At 40.9% G+C, this 17,125-nt stretch overlaps 2 protein-coding genes across 5 annotated transcripts; both read left to right on the top strand.

Moving 5' to 3' along the window:
• The first annotated feature begins 725 nt into the window (after positions 1 to 725).
• Positions 726 to 4,559, top strand: LOC121610893 (RIIa domain-containing protein 1). Its single transcript, XM_041943210.1, has 4 exons — positions 726 to 933; positions 1,023 to 1,099; positions 2,330 to 2,376; positions 3,420 to 4,559. The coding sequence occupies exons 1-4, from the start codon at positions 853 to 855 to the stop codon at positions 3,488 to 3,490; spliced, it is 276 nt and encodes a 91-aa protein (XP_041799144.1). The 5' UTR covers positions 726 to 852; the 3' UTR covers positions 3,491 to 4,559.
• A 393-nt stretch (positions 4,560 to 4,952) lies between these two features.
• otoa (otoancorin) lies at positions 4,953 to 17,109 on the top strand. 4 transcript variants are annotated; one of them, XM_041943116.1, is made up of 29 exons: positions 4,953 to 5,066; positions 5,850 to 5,916; positions 6,035 to 6,096; positions 6,496 to 6,517; positions 6,817 to 6,865; positions 7,131 to 7,263; positions 7,400 to 7,456; positions 7,567 to 7,760; positions 7,844 to 7,977; positions 9,603 to 9,721; positions 9,832 to 9,974; positions 10,473 to 10,590; positions 10,702 to 10,905; positions 10,980 to 11,150; positions 11,359 to 11,499; positions 11,751 to 11,800; positions 11,998 to 12,127; positions 12,214 to 12,332; positions 12,431 to 12,572; positions 12,933 to 13,126; positions 13,215 to 13,305; positions 13,541 to 13,655; positions 13,793 to 14,088; positions 14,532 to 14,681; positions 14,764 to 14,906; positions 15,286 to 15,422; positions 15,597 to 15,694; positions 16,169 to 16,322; positions 16,641 to 17,109. In XM_041943116.1, exons 2-29 carry the CDS (start codon positions 5,865 to 5,867, stop codon positions 16,721 to 16,723), a joined length of 3,501 nt encoding a protein of 1,166 aa, XP_041799050.1. In that variant the 5' UTR covers positions 4,953 to 5,066; positions 5,850 to 5,864; the 3' UTR covers positions 16,724 to 17,109. The 4 variants fall into 4 exon arrangements, with proteins under 4 accessions (XP_041799050.1, XP_041799049.1, XP_041799048.1 ...); XM_041943115.1 differs by lacking the exon at positions 4,953 to 5,066 and having other exon boundaries at positions 5,769 to 5,916; positions 7,570 to 7,760; XM_041943114.1 differs by lacking the exon at positions 4,953 to 5,066 and having other exon boundaries at positions 5,769 to 5,916; positions 12,001 to 12,127.
• Positions 17,110 to 17,125: the final 16 nt, after the last annotated feature.

Here is a 17,125-nt window from a genome sequence, read left to right as displayed (position 1 = left end):
TTATTTTGAGTTACTTAATAAAGCAACCCTCATTTGGACAAAATAAATGGATAGATAGATAGATAGATAGATAGATAGATAGATAGATAGATAGATAGATAGATAGATAGATAGATAGATAGATAGATAGATCTAAATTTACCATCTTTCCACCAGATGGTGCCATTTAGCCTAACTCATCCATCCATTCATTATCTACGCCAGTTTACCCTGGGAGCATGTCAGCTGAAATATAAATGACGAATATAAATTATACAAAATTTGTAGTTATGTACTTCCAGCATTTAAAAAAACACCAATGCAGTCATTTGAATATTGTATTGACAAGAAACAAGTCACATGATAATTGGAGTTATCCTGCCTTTGAGTAAATTGGTGATGTACAAACCTCTGAATGGACCCCAGCACGCTGGACAGTAGACGACAAAGCAGCAGTCACATGAAACAGCGAATACTGACCTCAGATCAGTCAGATCTCACAGCCTCCATAGTCATCCATTTGTTTGCCAGAAGAACAGAATGTGACAGACGCAGCATTAACCAGCACAGCAGCTTTTTAGTCCTTTATATAATCAAATGACCACTGATTTAATTTCAGCTCATTTTATTTAAAAAAAAACAAAAACAGAAACAGAAAATGGTGTGAACTTTAATCCTGTGTTCATGTTGCCACCTCGCGGACGCAGACGTTAGTTGTTTCCTTAGCAACAGTTGCTTGAAGCTGTGTCAGTAACAGGTGACCGTGTTCGTGCGCGACATGGCTTCAAATGTCTACAAAGTTTAGGTAGCCGGTGAGTGTACAGTGTACTGTATCGACGGAAAACTAATTAGAAGAACATTTGTAGAGAGAGGATGGCGGGGAAAGGCGGCTTGGCGAGACTGGACGTCGGCGTTTTAACCGCTGAGCAGCAAGAGAAACTGCGGCAGTTCAAGGTAACGCCAGGCTAACGCTGAAGCTAAAAAGCTACATTAGCTAGCCGCACACTGCAGCTTCATTTGTGTACTGTTTGTTTCACTCCCAGATCCAGACGAGAATCGACAACGAGAAGTATTTGAGGTCGCATCCAGAGGTGAAGGTTTTGATAGGCGACTTTATGAGGTTAGTTAGCTCCTCTTGTCTTGTTCAAAAAGACTCGTCCGCAGGTTAAAATGTCAGGTAACTTTGCTCGCGGTGTCAACCCAACGTGCTCCTGATGTCAAACAGAAGAACTCTCATCTGAATATATAAGCTCAAAGAAGTCCCACTCGGTGACTACACGCCATGTAAGGCCATGTTACCTTCTGGAAATTAATTTGATCCTGTTTTCTCCTCCTAATGTTAGTGTAGTGTCCCTTACATTGTTAGTTTTATTCCATAGTAGGTAAGGAAACCAACATATAAACTATGCAGGCAACTTAAAGGAGACTTTACTGAATTTAGACTACATGTCTTCATGTTTTCAAACTAATGTTGCAAACTGTTGAACAGAAAACTGTCAAGCACAAAATAAATCAACGGCAAAAATAATATATGCTTTAAAAATGCATAAATCAAAGCCTAATCAAATAAAGTTTTATGCAAATATGTTTAAGAAGAAACTTAAACTTAGCTTGTCAGGCAAATATCTTAAAACAAGCTATCCCAGAGGGTAGATGTAACCAAACACTGCTGGCTTTTAGATTGAAAGTTTAGCTCTTAGAATGGCTGGTGATAATAACCCCCTCTTTTGTTAACTTTTTAAAGATGATCAAAAATGAATTTGCCTGTGTTTGTGGTTGTGAGCCAAACTATTAAACATTTTGAGAGTATTTACCATACTTTCAAAAACCTGTTTTTCTGTGCACAACATGTTACATAAACATCTGAATGCATTATATGTTGGGCGCAGCTAAACGTCCTTAAAACAAACAATCTGACGAAACGTGACAAAAGGTATTCACTTGCGCTCAGCTGCTTTCCGGTCAACAGGTCTCAAGCTTTTATGCTGCTTTTTGTGAAGAAAAACTTCCGTAGTGTCAGATTTTCGACACATGCCTCAGAAAATGAGTGTGCCTGTCTTAATGTGAACTTTTGTTTTTAAAAACACCCAAGGCAAAGCAAAGCCAGGTAGCTTTGATTGATATAGCACAGTTCAAACACAGAGGCAGTTCAAAGTGGTCTACATAAGCAAACAGCAGCATTAGAATGACATTTCAAACAATAAGCAATAAAAAACAGAATAGAATCAGTTAAGTACAATACATAATGACATAAAATACTCAAAAGATACTCACGCTGCCAAGTCTCTTTAATACACATCATATCATAGTTGCATAGTTACTATTCCCATTTCCTGTTCTCCCCTCACAGAGACGTGCTTCTTAAAAGGCCTGATGATATCCAAGAGTTTGCTGCAGGTGAGCTGTGCACACACACAGGTGGTCATTTATTTATGCTGTGTTTTGTATGTCACATGTTTGGTTATGATGTAATTCTAATGTGTTGGGTCTAATTATGAATGTATTATTTACTGTATGTAGTGTAAATGTATTTTAGTGGTATTTTGTATTTTCTTTGTTGTGAAATAATCCCATTAGAAGACCAGAACCAACCATCAAGTACTGTGTGTGTAGCCAAAGTCTGATACAGCTTATTTCTCTGTCCCTTTGTCCAAAAACTATTAAAAGGTTACTTAGGATTTTTTGAAATCCTAACTAATCCATAGTCAGTGTGTTACCTACAGTAGATGCCGGTTGCCACAGCCTCAGCTTGGAGAAGCAGACAGGGGTACCAGCATGGGAGCCAAGCAATATATTGCTATGTTCAGAGGCAACAGCAATGATAGCACACCTCAAAGAAGGCCTAGGCAAAAGAATCAGCATCAGTTTAAGGGTTTGCTATATTTTCACTGCTTTACCTTGCTGTCATTCAGCCCTTTCCAACAGGGAAGTGAAGCTCACATATACAGCCGTCATCTACTGTAGCTAATAATATGGATAAGTACCTCATACAGCTTCACTTCAAAAAATCCAATTCCTTTCACAACACATCAATGAGCCACACTGATGCACTGGGTGACATCAAACAGTGCACTAAAAGTGTTGAAAATAGCTTAAAATAGTCCCAAACAGATGCATTGACTCCACTTAACAAGTAACAATCGCTGAAAAGTTTTCTGACCCTTTAATAAAAATGAAACTTATTAACTGATCGATCTTAAAGATTTACTCAAATTTTATAGGATCAAATGGGATAGCAGCTGAGCACCACTGTCAGGGTAGGGACTTCAGAGAGTATGAGAGACGACTAATGTGTTGGGTTTTCAGGATAGCTTTAGTCTTTAAATGATTCCAAGAAAGAGTAGCCGTTGCCAAGGTAACAACTAAAGGGGGTCCAATTTAATGCTGTTAACACACAAGCATAATCTCACCCACTAATGAGTGTCAATGGTCTTTTTCAGATTACTTCACCAAAACAAACCTTCATATGGTTATTGGCTCCAAAATGGAAGGAAATAGTGACGTGGAGTGAAACACACCCAACAGTCACAGTGCTTCCCCACTGTGTCTTTGTCTGCACAGAGCAACACATGTATGGACGCTCTTTGTAACACACACACTAACACACTGATAGGTTGTGTCAGGTCACAAGTTGTTCAGTTGATAGCATTCTTGTCAGATTGCTGTTGTGCATATGCAGTAAGCCAGCTAATAGCGAAGATGGTAACGACCATTCTTAATGAGTGTGATTAAAGGTTAATGAGAGGAGGATTTCCTGTGGGTATTATGCGTACAGTACATCATGCTGTTTGTCACCAGCAGCATGTTTTTGAAGGGATATGCTGTTTACTGCTTGCAACTACCATTTCCACCAGAACCGTCAGCATCTTTGTGGCCTGCATTGTATGCCCAGCTGTGAAGTGGACATACTGTAGTCTGCACGGATCTGGATATGGACTCAAATACATGGACCAGTCAATATATAATAGTCACTTTACTCATTTGTTTTATGATGAAGCTGCAAACAGCTTCTCTCTTTCTTAAGAAAAAGTTTACTCATGGTCCAGTCTTGTCTCAATTTTTTTCCTTTATATTGTGTTGCCATCTCCTTTTCCTTTTTTATATACATATTTATTTGGGAAATTAGACTCACATTAAATTTTAAATCGAAACAATTAGACTTAATGAAGCAGAGGTTTTCAAACTCTGAAATACATTTATAGCAGTGGAAATCTCATAAATGAGAAACTTGCGTCTTGTTGAAAAAGTTTACTGACTTTAAATGGAGTTTATCCACTGAACTGCTGACTGTCTAAGCTGGATATACATATCATCCAGCAGCTGTTACATCTTTTCCACTCGGTATTCAAGAGCTGCTGTTTTATGTTTGCTCAGAGCATTACTGTGCAGTTGTCTTCCTTTGCTTGTTTTGGTTGCGTCATTTTGTTTGGACAACGCAGCTCTATATTGGGTTGTGATGCGTGGATTTTATCTACCCATCCATCTTTTCCAGCTGTTATGTGAAATGATATATGAGCTGAGGGATAGTCATGACATGCTGTTATAGAACTTCAGAAATAAAAGAACAAGTGCTCATCCAATGGAGACTCATTCCTTTATGATCTATTGTTTGTTCAGCATTGTGTTTCACTGAGTCAGATTTCCGAGTCTGCACCTGGTTTATGAAAGTATTAGAATAAAATATGTAGTTTTACATATGATTTAAATTCTTAACCCTCCTATTGTCTTGGGGTCAATTTTGACCCGTTTTCAAGTGTTTGCATATCATATAGTAGATGGGAAGACAATACGAGGGTTAAACAAGTTTTATAGCCATGTTTATTTCATGGTTGATGTCAGAAAGCGTCAGTCAGTTGGGTTTCTTGCGAAATTCACATCCCCTGTCTGTCGCTCTCGCTCGCTCACACACATACAGATGGTGTTGTTTTAATAGCACGCACCCGCTTTGACTCAGTTGAGGACAGGTACCACACAGACAACTCACATCACAGTGAGAGAGGCAGAGGAAGAACTCACACGTCCTCACTGTGTCCTGTTTTTTAAATTGCGTCGTTTCCAGAGTCGACCTGGGAGCAGACACAGATTCTGTAAGTAACCACTAATTTGTACATAAATTGATAAGTTCTTTATTTCCTTTATGAGACTTTGTCATGTGTCAATAGTTTTAGGTATGAAATTATGTTGAAGTAGTAACATTGTTGAAACATGTAGAGGTATAATATATAATGCTGTATAATGTCTAATTCATTTTTGTATTTTTTGATAAGATTTTTTAGTCTTAATGCGTTCTATAACCGGCAAATAAATAAGCAATAAGCATTAAAATTTGAGGCTACACAAAGTTGTGAAAATGTGTTATTAAACAAGTAATTATTATTTTTACACCACCATTTCAGATAAACCTTTATCATATTTAAATAAGAAGTCAAATCAATGCAAAGTAAACAAATTGAATGAAAGCAAAATGCCAACATGCAAATGTTTGAGAGGCAACTCACTGCGTGAGACACAATGAGGAGTATGAGGGTGATTGTGCAGAGGTGATGGAGGTAGAGAAAAGCCGCCGAAATGTTCCACAGTACATCACGTACATTACCAAACCTGTTTATCACAGCGTGTTATCCTCCAAAGTCCGTAGTGCCTCCCATAGGATGAGTAACAAAGATGGTAACTAGGAAAGTGTGATCGCGAATCCTCAGAGGAGGAAGTATGTGAGAAAACTACAAGTGGCTCACATGGAGACAGGTTCCATAACAACTAGAGAGCTAATAGCATAATCTGCACACCCTACAAAGATGATTTTTTCTGTTGTACTTGGAATATGTGTTGGTATCAATGCACACTTTGAATTATGCCATCATGCTCAACAGACAGGCCTTTTCACCATGTCTCCAAAAAGAGGAACACTCCTACTCTTTGTGGCCTGCGCAGCCTTGGGTAAGCAGCAATGCCAACACATGTATCATCTCCTCTTATAACTGGCAAAATGTATGCATGTTGTTTATGTGTACAGTAATATGTGTCTTTTTCTAATTATTCATTACTACCTGTTCAGCTAATAGCCTTTCTATGATGCCTGGAAATGGACCTGACTTCAAAGACATGGCTAAAAGACTGGTATGTATTTTCCTGAATACTTGTTTGCTTTGAAGGAGATTCCCGTTTGGAGGCACTGTGCAAAGCAAGTACTTTTGATTTATACACATTTTCAAGTCCAACACGGTTTGGCTTTTTTGTCTGTTTTCTCTGACTTGGGTTGGTCTTTTAATAATAACATTTTCGCACTGAGATCGTGAAAACATTTTCTTTTCCTGAAGTCATTCTAATGTTATGCAGGGCCACAAGTGATGAGCATATGGATGCAATCACTCATGGGGAAACAAATTTCATGATTCTCAGAGAGTATAAATTGTCTGAAAATAGTGCAAAAGTCATTACGGTCAATTAGTCATTATGGAAAGCAACTGTTGGCTTAAACTGAAAATATCATCTGATATGTCTGTTTGCCTTCATCAGATGCGGAAGTGCCACGATAAGGGTGAGGAAATTTTTGATGCACTTTTTTTATTAAATTAACTTGTGTGGGAGAAAGAGAGGAAACAATGTGTGAATGCCTTTTAAATTCAAAATTCAAGTTAACATTTTGAACTCTATTGCAACATTAGACAGAGGTAATTCGCCTTAACCCCTGTCCTCACTGTGTGAGAGTGTATGTTTGCATGTGTTATAAGGGCCCTCTGTAACACAAGTCACAACTAATGCATACCAAACACCCAGACCAGCCCTGATGTGTTTCAACCTTGCAACATATAAATATGGAGGGTTGCTATGTTACAGGATGCCCGGTGCCTAAGATGTTGCTGCTGAGAACAGTCTTCAATAACAGGTATTTCCTAAAGAGACTAAAAATTTTTAGATTTTCCATATTTTAAGTATTAACAGGTGGTTCCTTTAAACCCTGAGTTGTTCTCATTTATTTTTTATATTTAAGACTTTAATGTTTTCAAGTATTGCACTCATGTTTAGCTGCCTTTGTATAAAGATATTTATTTGCTCCAAGCTGCTAAAAGGTGAGTAGGGATAAATTATCGTTACACTCCCGACTGAGGTGTTTAAGTCCAGTTTTCTGTTTCCACTCACTTCTCTCTCAGTGACTCGCCTGCAAAGGACAGAAGCTCTGGCCAGTCTGACACCTTACTGTCTACTTTTATGAACATCCTGGATTCATTTTCTCCTGCCAAAGAGTCACTTAGCCGAGTCCCCTTGGATGACTCAGATAAAACGGTGTGAAAACACACACAGTCAACCATTAGATTTCTTTGCATAAAGACAATGTGAATGACTGTTGGTTACCATTATCTAAATGGTTGATGGGTCCTTTTATTTGCTATTTGTTTTAATTGAATATGTCTCTTTTTAGATGATGTGGAACTGCAGCAATCTTTCAAAAATGATCAAGCTGATCAGGAACTCCTCTGTCAGTACTCCCCACTAATGCCAAGATATTAAGAAAAGAAAACATAATCCATTAATTAATGCCGCTCTCTGACAGTCTAATAATTCCTGCCATCTCTCTAATTCCCTCAGGAGGCATCTGCATGTTATGTGCATGCATTTATGGCCCCTCTGTCCTGGGCAGCTTTAACCACACAGAGTGACAACAACATGGACTCTGACGACTATGACACACTGCTGTGGGCTGCCAGATCTGCGGTGCAGGGTATGCCTGCTACAAGAATGAAACTTCCAATCGAACCACCTCCCGAAAGAGTGAAAATGATGTAAGTTTGCTTTTATGCAATTACTTCCTCCACTGTCTCTTGGTAACTTTTCTTGAAATTGTAAAATTGGTTGTTGGTTCCAGATTGAAGATGCTGCTGGAGTTGTATGAGTTCACATCTGAAGCCCAAAGGATGAAGGTGGTACGATGGGCAAAACAGCAGATCACAGAGAACTACTTCAACTGTACAATGAGGCCACCATCTGACTCAAGATTAAGTAAGAAATTAGTTGAACTCATCAATTCAGAAACTACTTTCTACAATAAAATCCAGTCACGTATTCTGCTATGTTCACCTTAACTATTTATGAGAAAATCAGGTGAATTCATACTCTAATGTTAAGCAGAAAGAGGAATGAAAGAAAAGAGTGCTAGAAAAGATATTGAGCAGAAGGTGTTAGAATTAGATGTGAGTAAACAGAGGGAAGCGTTCAAGAGATGAAGAGGCTGACCCGAAATAAGCAAACCAGATGAAAATAACAGAGAAAGAGAGGAGAACTAGGAGGAAGAGCGAGAGGCAAACAAGCAAAAAGCAGCCTCTCATATGCAAATCATCAGCAAGTGGAGAATCATTTCACTGAACCACAAATAGTAAATCAGGCTGGAGGGTTTGTGGTGAAAACAACGACAAAGTACAGAGGGGGGGTTGTTTGTGTCCTAGAAAAAATACACTATAATTATAACTATTATGTTATAATAGAAATAAGAATAATTATAATAGTAATAATAGATTTTATTTCATGGCACCTTTCATGGCACTCAAGGTCACCTTACATCAGGAAAGATCAGCTAAAAAATCAGACAACAGAGGGGTTTTAAGACCAGTTTTAAACTCTGTGATGTAGTCCAGCATGTGGATGTGAGGGGGAAGTTTGGGTGCAGCACCGGCTGTGCTCAACTTGATGGCTGGCGGTGCCATATAGACTGCAGGGTGTGCAAAAGGCTCGATGAACGTGAAGGCGTACGAACAGTGAGGCTTAACCTGGTGCTCGGCACACGGCCTGTTTGTAGAGAACAGCTGTCAGACTAATGAAGAGTAAAACAGTCAACTTCTACCATGTGTCAGTTTATTTCAGTTTGTGTGCATCCGTGACCCTCAGTAAGCACTAATTTGTTTATTGTGAACATACTGAGTCACTGTTTAAGATTTCTACTGTGAGGTTGTAAGTTTACCAGCTATTTATGTAGCAATTTCCAAAAGTGTTTGGATTTAGTGGTAACCTTTGATTGATGGGTTATTGATGAATCTGTGCATCTCTGTATCTGCATTCCCTTCACAACAAACCCTCATTACATATTCCTGTGTCCACAACCATGCACAACCATATCACTGACTACATTTCCTATCCTAGAGTTTTAATACAGAGAGGGAGTGTAAGTGTGACGGAGGTCTCAGATAAACGGAATGGATTATGGAGAGCTTTCAGTGTTAATGATAAGATTTTAAAGTGGGTCCACTGTGAAATAGAGAGCCGGTGGTTGAATTAGCGGGGGAGTGATATATATTCAGTGGACATGTGATAAGAGTTTTGAATGAGCTGAATGAGTTTGTTAGGGATGCCAGCCAGGATTGGATTGCAGGAGTCAATGGACGCCACAGTTTGTTTGCAAATGTGTTTGTTCAGATTTTTATATGGGGAAATCATGCAAACCAAACACCATGTCGTGCTGCAGGCAGCCTCTGGCTCTGCTGACATTTAATACTTTTCTTAGTACATGTGGACCTGCACAGCTAACACATCTGACCCATAAAACCTCAATAGGTTGGTGTGATGACTCTTTTCTGTTGTAACTTCTGTGGTAAGTCTGAATGTGACTTGTAACAGCTTTGTTTATTCCATAGAGCTGATGCAGCGCTGCAAGCCGTCACTGAAATGGCTGAATATGGAAGCTTTGATCATGATAGGACCATACCTCTCCTATTTAGAGCCAAGTGATGTTGATTCTTCTCCCAAAGAAAAGGTGACGGGGGTCCTCACAGAAGCATAAAGAACCAATTAAACTGAAAATAGCTAATGAAAACATTTTAATTTGTTGCTCTGCTGGTTTGCTTCCTTCACTTTCTCTTCTAGCTGTGTGAATTTTTCTACTCGGCCAAGTTCAAATCTGCCTTGAAAATGGTCGTCAGGATGAACCCCAGTCTGGCCAAGAGGTTTATTGAGAGATTTCAGGGGTGCTTCAGTGGGAGGAAGGACTTTGCAGAGCATGTGGACAAGTGTGTGTTACCGTTTACCCTTAATGTAGACACTTCTCACCCAGGCACAATTTGCATTTCACTGAGAATTTCTTGTCCCATTCACCCACACATTCAAAATAATGCGAATACAAAGGCTGTCTTCTCAACCATCTTACCAGCTGTGCTGCACATGCGTACTGACACAACTGTAGGACTGTATACCTGACACCAGTGCATAGCTACACCCAAGATGTAGAAAAGAAACAGTAATTGTCAGGTTGTCTTTTTTTTTGTGGTGACAAAAGGGGAACTGGGAAATATGCTAAACCTTTAACAGTAACAGATCGAAATTGATTTATTGGAAAACTTAACTAAGTAACTGATTACTTGAATTGCAAAACTAACACTTCACTACCACATTAGTTTGTAATGCGTTACCTCCAAAACTGATTAGAATAATTCTGGATACTGACATTTTCGAGAGCTTATTCAGTTTCAAGGTTGGAATAAAGTAGTTTTGCCTTTGAACCTCCTCAGGCTCGGCACACTTGCTTGTCATTATTGGGCTGTTCCAGACTTGAGTCCTGAACTCAGCAAGAAACTCCTCTCTGAACTTAACAACTGTGATGACTTGGGCAACCCCAGAATTAAAATGGTATCACTCATTTGTTTACACTAACGCAAACTTTCGTTCATGTCAGCAAGAACAGACATCATGAATTTCATGCACCTCAGTAATCTCTCTCTCACCCTCTCCTGACTCAAGCTGAAGAAGCGCCTTATCAAGGCTGTGATGTCAAATTCAAACACTACCGAAGTGCTACCCACGCTGGGCAGCAGTGTTACCTTGCTGTCTCCCACTCATCTGCCCCCGATGTCTGTCGACGACCTCAAAAATCTGGGATCCTCTGTACAATGGACAAAGGACCAGCTGCGCAAGTTGGTCAAGAAACAGCTGGGTGACATGAAGGTGAGCCTGCAGGCTGTTGGAAGCTTGTCTCTCACATGCTGTCACTCTATATTTGACCGGTTCCTTTCCCTCAGTGTAAAAAGCTGTCGGGTGAGGAGCTGATGGCCCTTAAGTCAGTTGCAGCAGGTTTGCCGAGCTGTGTGCTCAAGCATGTCAAAGCCCAGGAGATCTTACATGATGAAGAGGCCCTGAGGAACATCTCCAAGCGGATGAACAAGGGGCAATTGAAGGCCATGCTGCAGGGGGTAAGTAAGGAGAGAGAAGCAGGAAATAGATGCTAACTCTATTGATTAGGACCAGCTGTGACTCTGATGACTACTGTCTTTTGGGGAATGCAAGATTTCTGTCAAAATCCAGTGAGAACGACAGATGGATCCCAAATCTCAATCTCAAATAAAAAGTCATTTGTGTTATTATATGTATATATGCATTTTAAAAAGAGTTTCCCCGTAGCTGCGTATGGATGTGGATCCATTAGAGCTGGTGCAGAAGTTGGCCGGCCCTTTGCTTCGCAAAGTTTCTATAAGCAGCCTGTCCAAAGCAAACATCACCTCCCTGGACCAACTGGGGGATAAAACATGGAGTCGGCCACAGGTGACGTCCCTGAATGCCTCCTTTCTGCCAGCAGCCTCGAGCTGCTAACACATGTCATTATGTTTAAACATTTTTAGGTACTCTGAATCTCTGAATTGATGCTAATTATTACTGTTTTTCATACATTCACTACAAACCGAATTACAGAATCTTTCATAAATGTATCAGTTAATTGCTAATTAAGTTAGTTAAGTAGTGAGTTGTAGTCTCTGAAAAATGGCATCATGGTTCCTACCTTGTCTTTTCTTCAGGCAGCCTACCTGGCAAAGAAGATGTATGATCTAAAGCAGCTGCAGTATGGGTGAGATATGCAACAGTGATCAAAATAACGGAAGCCCCATTCAATGCAATAAAAACATCTGACCAAGCAGTTTCTCTTGTGACTGGCACTATTATTATATATCAAAAGATTAACTCACCAAAAATGTAACGTGAAAAACATGAGATTCACCCAGCTCATGCATGGTCTGCCATTGTTTCATGTGCTTCCATTATTAGCAGATACAGGAGGCTGCGGTCAGTCCTTCAGGGCATAACCTGTAAGATGATCGAGAAGGTGGCAGACCGTGACGTGCAAGACATGGCTCAGGCCTTAACAGAGACTCCGCGGTGGCTCTCCAAAGTGCAAGTATGTCTTCACTCACTCCTACACTATACACACACACACGTATATAAAACGGAGTATACCAACTGACAGCAAATCTACGTTTTCAGGCAGGATGTGCTGCTCGTAAGCTTTTTGGGACTTTGGAGAAGAAGAGAGCTGACTATTTCAAAAATATCACTGGGAAGGAGATGGACGACATTCCTACATTCTTGTTTGTTCACCTGAAGTAAACAATCAGTTTTTTTCTCTACCTCACTTTATTTTATATGCATAAAAATCAGTAAGATATAACAGCTGTTTTGTATCTCATTTTGAACATCCCAGTCCTCAAAAGGTGAAGGATTTGCCTGACTCAGCGTGTCCCGTCTTCATCGACAAGATGGAAGTGGCCGACCTCAGCTTGTTACCTCATCGCGCCCCGTCTCGCCCCGCGCTCACCAGGAGAGCTCTGCTTTGCCTGGCCAATGTACGCACAAGGACGTAGACGGGTGGTAAATTAAAGGGAAAGTCAACAAAGTAAGCTGTAACAGTCAGCTGTTGAGCCACCACGAGCTGTTAGAGCAGCAAAGGCTGGCGTAGGTTCTCCAGTTCTCCCCACCAAAAAAATCTCCTCTCATTTGGTGTTTTGATGATGGTGGAGGAGACTGCTGTCCAAAAATTGGGATCTGGTGAATTTGAAAGCCACAAAATAAACATCATTCGTTATGTTCCTCTGCTTACTTATTTTCCTTTAAATTGTCACCCACCTCTACCGACTGCTCCACACCTGTTATCTGTTATCACAGACGTGCAACAGCAGCCTAAGATACTGACTGTGCATTTGCAGGGGACAGACTTATCCAGACTGACCACTGACGACGTCTCCAGGCTTGGATCGCTCTTGTGTGAGCTTCAGCCTACCCAACTGCGCCTCCTGGCTCCCGATGTCCTCGCCTCCAGCCTCCAGGCCATGGCTTCCTGCCAGCACATTCCTCAACGCCACAGGGCAGATCTAATACAACTAGTGACCCAGACTTTCGGGTAGGACGTGGTCCCTGTGGACCCTGGAGTTACTGCAGAGAAAGCAAACAGAAGGAGTCTGATGCATTTTCTTTTCAATCTTCTGCAGGAATTCATCTGATTGGTCAGCTGAGATGATGGAAAAACTGGGTCCTCTCATCCTTTTGGATGATAATGCCACATCTGCTCTTCCCAATAAGGTGTGTCTGCTGTACCTTCACATGTGGTTTGGAGAGTGACGCAGCTCATATGGTCCAGTGTTTGTGCTTTTCTTCATCAGTAACCCATCAATCATTCAAAACAAAAAGGGGCTTCAGCACTGCACTCTTCTGGTTGCCATGATTCATGCATGTATTTACTCCTGGCATTTTTTGTTTGTTTATTTTCTCTCTCTGTCTCTGTCTTTGTCTCTGCCTCTGTCTATGTCTCTGTCAGCCTTGGATGAAAGATGTTCTCTATTTCCTGAAGTCCTGTCTGTCCCGCAGCTCTGATGCACTGAGAAAGAAAATATTCAGTCTCATCACCAATGCAGCACTTGAAACAAGCTCAGGTGAGGAAGAAGCATCTCTGTGTGCTGTTAATTTCTATCTCTTTGTTGGTGATGCGGTACAAGAAACACTGATGATGCATAATTCTACGGTTCTTATCTGTTTCTCACCAGCTGTGTGTCTCTCCTGTCCCTCTCAGCCAACAGTAACAGCACCGGTAATGGTACTGATGACAGCAATGGCAGCAGTGGCAGTATCAATGGGACGAACAGTAACGTTACTGACATTAGTAGCAGTAGTAACAGTAGCACTGTCAGTGCTAAAGTGCCTACTGTGGAGTTGATTGAGGAACTGGGAAAGGGCAACGTGTACTGGACACCTGCAGAGCTGGATCGGATGTCAACCCAAACGTTCCTCGCCACCGTAGAAACACTTGGTATCATCTCTGACTACAGCGCAGACCAACTGGCCGTGCTCAGTAAAAAAGCGACCAAGGTACAGTGGTTCTCAAGTCAAGTATAATTGTCTTTTCTTGTAACATTTCTGGATTGTTTGCTCCTTTGGGTGTGATTGTGGGGTTTGCTGTGAGGTCCCTGCAGTAAAGGACTGTATTAAAACTATTGGGGTGTAGCGGGCGGCTGAACTTCATGGTCACATGTGTAGGTCCTGCCCGGCTTTATTAAAATTTTCAATAAAAAAAAAACACAATACCCTCCTTGCTAATATCCCAAGCTCGCATAATTGAATTAATTGTTTTTTAATTGTTAGTTTCCAAATCACAATTCACAAAACCTCAGGCCTGTCTTTGGAGCAGGGACCAGTTATTACCAGTGTCTAAAGTAACTCATGAACTGGGCACAGACGGCAGATCAGAAATAAAAGATAAGTCTGGTGTGAGAAAAATTTAAAAGACTGCTCATTTCTGTGTGTGTCTGCAGGCCTTGGGTCCAGCCTCAAACATGACTGAGAGCGTGGTGATGCAGCTGGGGTGTTTAATTCAGGGCTTCTCCAACACCGACCTGGAGAAGCTCCCCCTCTCACTGGACGCTCTAGAGGATATTGCCCAGTGTGGCTGGAGTGAGTCACAGGTAGTAAAAACAGTGCCATATGCATGTGACCATTATCCTGATGATGATGATGTTCACTAATCCAGATGGCCTGTCTAAATAGATGGAGCCGCTGTGGAAGGGTGTTGCTAAATATAACAACCTGACAGCGCAGCAGCTGGGAGCTGTAGAGATGGTAGCACTGAGCCGGTTCATCTGTGGCCTGAACGCCAGGGAGATCGGACAGCTCAGCATGGACGCCTTCAAGTTGGTGCTCCATACACAGCTCACATTTTATTCACTCCCTCCTTGTTTTATTCATAAAATAATTTATGTCCAATTAATCTTTCATAGAAACCGGTATAAAGGGGGTGTAGCCTCACAAAAGTGCCCAACACGTTTCAAGAGAGGGAGAAAAATTAATTTCCCCCCTATTTTTAACCTCTGCTCTAAACATTTCTATATAAATACTAGTGAATAATTCTGTATGCTTGATTATGAATGAACCTAAATTCACAATCAATGGTGAGATTTCAGGCTTTCCTGTTACGTACACAGAGCATTCTGTGGAACATTTTGACAGTTATGAAAGGCAGAGTCAGATAACGTGTGTGTGTGTGTGTGCGTGTGTGCATGTGTGTCATAGGGACGCTGTAGGCTCAATGGATGGTGTTCAGTACTCCTTCCAGGTTGCACAGCAGTTAAAAAGGCTTGCCGTGTCTGCGTTTGGAGATCCTCGCACCTGGACTGAAGCACGAGCCGCTGACCTGGGCAACATCGTTGGTAAGATAATCTGCTCGACTCTGTGTTCTCTGCAGGAAACCAAACCCCTCTGTAGTATTCTTCAAAAGTGCTGTAAACCCGCTGCTGGTGCAGGTGCTAGTTTTAGTTCTGCTTCTGTGCCTTTGTTCAGCAGCTTCCTCCAAAACACTGACTGTGTATTTCTGTCTCCCTCAGCTGGGTTGGATGCGAATGAGTTGTTTTCTTTAGACCCGTCTGTCATGCCTTTTCTCAGCGAGTCGTGCATCTCACTTATACCACCAAGCAACTTTGCTGTAAGTAACTTTCTCTATCATTTGTTCTTTCCTTCCAGAAATGAGAAAGTAAATGAGTACATTTACTCAAGTACTGTTATTTCCATTTTTCTATGCTTTTATAGTTCTACTCCACTATGTTTCAAAGGGAAATATTGGACCTGTTACTCTACTAGAGTACATTTATCTGGCAGCTACGGCAGTTTTTGCACATTATTTTTAGACAAAACATATGATCAGCTTCTAAGACATGGTGCACTGTTTGGTGATAAATAAGAGCTGTACATTTATGGTAGACATGAATATGTACATAGATAGTATAAACATAGTGTATAGACTGCTATATATATATATAGCAGACTATGTGGCATAATGTGTACTGCTTTTACTTTTGTTAAAGCACATTTTACTGAAAAGTAGTATTTATACACTGTTGTAGTACTTAAGTGGTAAATCTGTATCCTCCACCCCTCTGACCTGTATGCTTCCCTCCAGGGTCTCTCTGGTGCTCAGCTGGAGGCTCTTGGACCTGACAACGCTGCCATGGTAACCAGTGAACAGCGAGCTGCCATGACAGACAAGCAGCTGGCGGCTCTTGAAAGGGCCATGACCGGGTCTCGCGACCAAAAACAAACTCCTGAAGGGTCAGGTGAGAAGACACATGTAAACGTCTGTAAATTCACATTTTCTTCAGTGTTTAAACACTGGCAGTTCATTTTAGATTTCCTTCGATATGTCATAATGTTAACATATTAGTTCTGCTTTACAGTATGTGCAACCAATAAATGCCATAGTTGCATTGGCATTTCCAGAAAGCTCCGTCAACATTTAGATGTAAATAATGCTTAATCCTGATTGGCATTAACTTTTTTTTCCAAATGAGCAACACCTTCAGTGTCCTACAAAACCCCAACGCTCATAGTTAGAAAGCAGGTTTTCATTCAGTCTTCGTGTCACTCTCATTCAGGAGCTCCATCGCTGAGTGTCGAGGGGATCTCAGCCTTCATGAAGCCCCTTCTGTTTCTCCTCACTGGGTTCCTGCTGCTGTGAAAACAGAGAGCCACCATGTCCTGCTGCACTGCTGGCAGGTTCTTTAGCTCAGCACACACACACAGAACATTTTAGTACATTTGTGATGAAGACCTGTTTCTCACAGATTGGCAGTCTGCGGTAAATTATGTGTGAGTGTAGGAGTGTGGTTGTAAACAGTAACAAGTACACAACATAATCAAATTACCTGGTAAGATGTGTTGATTCTTTATTTCTTTTTAGAACGTTCACTTTAAATTTTCTGTCTCTATATATTTATAAGAAAGTATATTTTAATAGAACGAAGAGGGATATTTAATCTGATGTCTACCATGTAGGTTGTCCTATAGTCTCATTATGTGGATATTTAATACTGTACTGACAAAATGGGAAATGACAAATGATTTAACTCAATAAAGAATA

This window comes from Chelmon rostratus, chromosome 8 (genome assembly GCF_017976325.1).
Source record: "Chelmon rostratus isolate fCheRos1 chromosome 8, fCheRos1.pri, whole genome shotgun sequence".
NCBI classification, from domain to species: domain Eukaryota; kingdom Metazoa; phylum Chordata; class Actinopteri; order Chaetodontiformes; family Chaetodontidae; genus Chelmon; species Chelmon rostratus.
The sequence above is the reverse complement of the archived record's forward strand: the minus strand, read 5'-3'. Positions and strand labels throughout refer to the sequence as shown.

Coding starts and splice junctions, on each gene's coding strand:
- otoa (XM_041943113.1), top strand. CDS start 5,775: ATGATTTTTTCTGTTGTACTTGGAATATGTGTTGGTATCAATGCACAC. Junction 7,761..7,843: donor CCCGAAAGAGTGAAAATGAT/GTAAGTTTGCTT, acceptor TGTTGGTTCCAG/ATTGAAGATGCTGCTGGAGT. Junction 13,656..13,792: donor AGCACTTGAAACAAGCTCAG/GTGAGGAAGAAG, acceptor TGTCCCTCTCAG/CCAACAGTAACAGCACCGGT.
- LOC121610893 (XM_041943210.1), top strand. CDS start 853: ATGGCGGGGAAAGGCGGCTTGGCGAGACTGGACGTCGGCGTTTTAACC. Junction 1,100..2,329: donor TTGATAGGCGACTTTATGAG/GTTAGTTAGCTC, acceptor CTCCCCTCACAG/AGACGTGCTTCTTAAAAGGC. Junction 2,377..3,419: donor TATCCAAGAGTTTGCTGCAG/GTGAGCTGTGCA, acceptor GGTCTTTTTCAG/ATTACTTCACCAAAACAAAC.